Source organism: Gregarina niphandrodes, assembly GCF_000223845.1.
Source record: "Gregarina niphandrodes unplaced genomic scaffold scaffold00028, whole genome shotgun sequence".
NCBI lineage: Eukaryota > Apicomplexa > Conoidasida > Eugregarinorida > Gregarinidae > Gregarina > Gregarina niphandrodes.
The window spans coordinates 58,647-62,795 of record NW_011645797.1 but is presented as its reverse complement, the minus strand read 5'-3'; the positions used below and the strand labels follow the sequence as shown (position 1 = coordinate 62,795).

Here is a 4,149-nt window from a genome sequence, read left to right as displayed (position 1 = left end):
TACAAGATGTCGGTTCCTTTTGTCTCTTCTTGCTGTTCCTCTGTGTTCTTAGTTATGTCTCTTACCAGCGGCTTTGGCATCAGGTAGTCGAGAGCTGCTATTTCCTTGTACCTGGGTGTTAGTCCTTTGGTCAATTCGCTTACATGTCGTTGTATAGAGGTGGCAGTCACCCCGCTAGTGTTACTAAATACTTTAGCGAGTAGTTGTGTGGCGACGTCGGTTAGGGTAGATCTCTGGGCCGGTGTGAAAGGGATTTCCCTCCATAGGTAGACTAGGTGTGGTAGTATAATCGCGCATGCTCCCCGTATCTTGACTGCGACATTAATCATAGAGGGCGGGATGTTCTTGACCGTTTCGGTGTAGTCTTTAGCGGCTTTCTTGGCCTTTTCGATCCTTGCTTCTACCTCTTGATTCATGCTCAGCTTGCTGTCGAGTAGGATCCCCATCCACTTGACGGTGTGTATCTCCTTGGTATCTTTGTCTAGCTTCAGCCGCGCTGTTTTGCTGTTATTCTGTAGCATCCCGTAGTCGGCTGCAGTCTGCGCATTGGTGTCTAGTACTGTCTGAACGTGGGCGTCATCATCGAGTATCACCGCCTTATCGTCGGCATACATTATGACTTCGTAGGGTACCATATGCATCCTACGCCGGCATTTCGTCTCTCTTTCGGCTTCTACTAGGTTAAACAACATAGCGCTGAGCGTGCATCCTTGTCTGATGCCGTTTGTCAGCGGAAAGGGTGTTGCATATCGTTTGGCCCATTGTATCAGTACCTCAGCGTCTATGTATTGGTCACGTATCAGGTTGTACTCCTTGCTGGGTATGTTAGTAGCTCTTAGCGCGTTAAACAATGCCTTATGGTCTACCATATCGAAGGCCTTCGATAGGTCCAGTAAAAGTAGTGTCTGTCCTGGCCGGTTAAACTTAGCGAAAAGTTCGGTCACTGCAGAGGCAGGTCCCCTCCCCTTTCGGTAAGCGTGTTGTTGCGTTAGTAGGTGCGGTTCGATGTATGGTGTGATGTGCTGCAGTATGATTTGGTTGACGATTTTCATGATAGTCGACGGTATGGTTATGGGTCTGGTATTCTCCACAGTGGTTCGTGGTAGTAGTTTTGGAATTGGCTTCACTTTCATGTCCACTAGCTGCCGTGGCAGTTTAGAGTTCTTCCATACTAGGTGGATAAATTGTTCGAGGTCGTCTATTGGTATGTGGTGGACATGCTTGGCAGGTATTCCGTCTAGCCCAGTGGCGGCTTTCTTGTTGATTGCCTTAATGGCTGAGATGATCTCCGTCGTATGGGGAGGTTGGTCAAGGTAGATTCTTGCTTCTTTTCTTGGCGGTATGTGCGCAGCATCAGCTTTGCTCCATCTGTGATATAGCATTTGTCGTAGTTGCTTCCTAGCTTGCTCCGGCTCCAGGTCGTCGCCTTTAGTATCTATCAGTGTCAATCCTTGGTTACCTATCTGTTTCTTGTAGAGCTCCCAGAGTCGTTGGTTTGCATTCTGTGATTTTGGTGCTTGCTGAGACCATTTGCGGAAGTGGGTCTTGAGTTGCTCTCTAAGCTTATTCCAGGCTTGAGTAGTTGGTTCGTTGTAAGCTTGGTTGCCAATATGTCTAGCCGCGTGTATACTTTTAGGCCTTCCCTGGTCGTAGCCGATTGCGTATATGTTCCATTTGTAGATCAGTATTGCGTGATCAGCAGGTGCATTCTCCCAGTCAAGTAGTACCGAGTCTGTGGATTTAGTGGTAGTGTTAGTTAGTATCCGATCCAGGGTCCGGGTGGGCTTCTGATCTTTCGATCGCTTGGATATCCAAGTGGGTGTGGTTGGCAATATATTGAGGCTGTGTAGGGTTGCGAGTGACCGAAGTCTTGTATAGTTCGGTATGCCTTTGATCGTCCTAGACTCAGTCGGTTCGTGCCCTGCATTAAGGTCACCTGCGATAAGTAATGGATGGTCTTTTGGTATTAGTTTAGCTAGGTTCTCCCAGTATTGCAATTTGATTTTGTCTGCGGTCTGTTCCGTCGGCGCGTAGGTTCCAATACAGGTAACCAGGTTGTCTAGTTCCAAGGAGATAGTACGTGTGGTTTTGTTGGTGATGTGGTATTGCACGTCCTGCCTTACCATGACAGCCACTCCATCGGCCGGTCCGGAGGTTCCTATCACAGTATATTGACCATTGTATATCGTGCGGTGCAGATTAGTACAGGTTTCAGAGAGTATCACTATGTGCGGTCTAATACCCAGGATAGTGTTCCTCAGTTGTAGCTCCTTTTTATCGTTATAGCCATCGACATTGATGGCCATGACTTGGTAGTGTTTCGGTCTGGCTCTGTCTCTCAGTAGCGGGGAGTCTTTACCGGTTAGATGGGTAAGAAAGGGTTGCTCGCATCGGAGGTAGTCGTTGGTGGCGAGACGGCTGTGTTGAGCTTGTGGTAGAGCATCGTCTTGTTGAGGTCGTCCGGTTGCAGGTCTATCAGCCTCCTGATGGTCTGCTCTAAGTAGTGTCTGGCTGTCCAGTGTCTTTCGTACTGGAGGTCCTGTAGTCTTATGTTGATTGCTGTGGTCAGCGCCGCCTGAGATAGGGGTCCTGGTTGTCCGTCCCTTCTCTTCGTCGGATCTAGTAGTTGGGCGTCTCTGTTCATGGCCTGCGTCAGGGCTCTCATCTTGGGCAGCTCTTCGGTCTTGATTAGTATCTCTACCGAGGTCCTCCACGGGAACCAGATGGCCACGGGGTGTATTCCGTGCTTCTTCAGTAGATTCCTCCATTCTCTCGCCGGGAACATCTGACGTGGTTTGACTTTGTTTAGGGTAACCGCTGTCACCTCGACGGTTTGTGGTGGTTTTGGTTCCCATAAAGCTTTCATGTCTTGGTCGTCTAGGGTAATGCTGGGTGTGGTGGTCTCCTCCGGTAGTGGTGGGTGCTCGTTGATCACTACCTGGTCTTTTCTTCTCCCCACTCTCATTGGTGGGTTCGTGGTCCCCGCTACCTTGTTCCAGGGCAGCGGGGTTCTGGAGTTTAAAGTTGGTCGGCTCTTAGTGGATGTGGTACGCCCTCGTCTGGTAGTAGTGGCTTCCGATGTGTCTCCGTCTGGACTGTGGGAGGAGTCAGTAGTTCGTGGTCGGCTGGTAGTCGCTTTAGTGGTTGGCTTCGTGGTTTCGCGGTGAGGTGGGTAGCGCTGGGTTGCAGCAAGTAGTTTGTTCGAGATCTCGTTCATCATCTTGGTGATCTGCTCTGTCTGCTTGTTGTGGTGTTCCTTAGCTAGAGTCGCCATACCTGTGTAGGCCTCAACCATATCGTTCAACATGGCCTTGTTAGTAGCCCTCTCAGTTTCCCTGCGTTTCCTCTCGGCCCTTACGTCTTGTCTCAGTCTCGCGATTTCTTCCTTTAAATCGTACACCACCACTGCTAGTTCTCCGATCGTTGGCGGTGTTATCTGTGTGATTCTGCGCTTGCGTTCTGGTCTCGCGTCTGGTACAGTGGGTGGGAGGTATTCTGTTCCATCGCCGTCGGTGGAATGGTAGTCTTCTTCGGTCCTCATAGCGTCTTGCTCTGTCGGGGGCTGATTGGCCTTCTGCCTGACCGGTTCAGATCGGTGGTCAGGAGGGTCATTTGTGTGCTTGCCATCACTGGCTGAGTTGTTAAAAGTTTTGGTGCTTCTAGCAATCGAGACTTGCTTGCTATACTCCCGTATGGCCGGGGCAGGCGTTTATGGTGGTAAAAAGTTGTTTCCTATCTTTGAGCAGTTGGTCGATCTTGATCTTGTTGCTCATAGTGTCGGAGGCGGTGTAGGGATAGTTCTGGGTTGGACAGAAGCTCGTTGCAAAAGCTGCACGTATCAGGGTCTGTCTCTTTCTCGGTCTTCGGGCAGAAGTGTCTAGTGTATGCGCTTGATCCTGAGAAGTTCCTATGGCATCCTGCACACCATGTAGGATTGCCCTTAATGGGTGTTATCCTGTGGTGTGTGCCGCTATCGTGCCTTCTCTTAGCCTGTGTTGTAGTGAATTTGATGTTGCATTCGGTGCACATCGTGAGTCTTTCTTTGACAGCGTGTAGTGTGCGTTCTCTGACATTCATATTCGGTGGGGGTGTAGTATCCTCCTCCGATGAAATGTGTTGCTCCATGCTTCTAACACCATCGTAGTCGTG

At 49.9% G+C, this 4,149-nt stretch overlaps 2 protein-coding genes across 2 annotated transcripts; both read right to left on the bottom strand.

Annotated features, from left to right (window-relative positions):
• Nucleotides 1-191: 191 nt before the first annotated feature.
• On the bottom strand, nucleotides 192-2,306 carry GNI_117530 (reverse transcriptase; the record flags this gene model as incomplete). Its single annotated transcript, XM_011133466.1, has 1 exon — nucleotides 192-2,306. A coding segment is annotated over one exon (2,115 nt), but the record flags the coding sequence as incomplete, so codon positions are not given.
• A 56-nt stretch (nucleotides 2,307-2,362) lies between these two features.
• On the bottom strand, nucleotides 2,363-3,541 carry GNI_117520 (hypothetical protein; the record flags this gene model as incomplete). The annotated part of the gene is made up of 1 exon (XM_011133465.1): nucleotides 2,363-3,541. The coding sequence occupies one exon, from the start codon at nucleotides 3,539-3,541 to the stop codon at nucleotides 2,363-2,365; it is 1,179 nt and encodes a 392-aa protein (XP_011131767.1).
• Nucleotides 3,542-4,149: the final 608 nt, after the last annotated feature.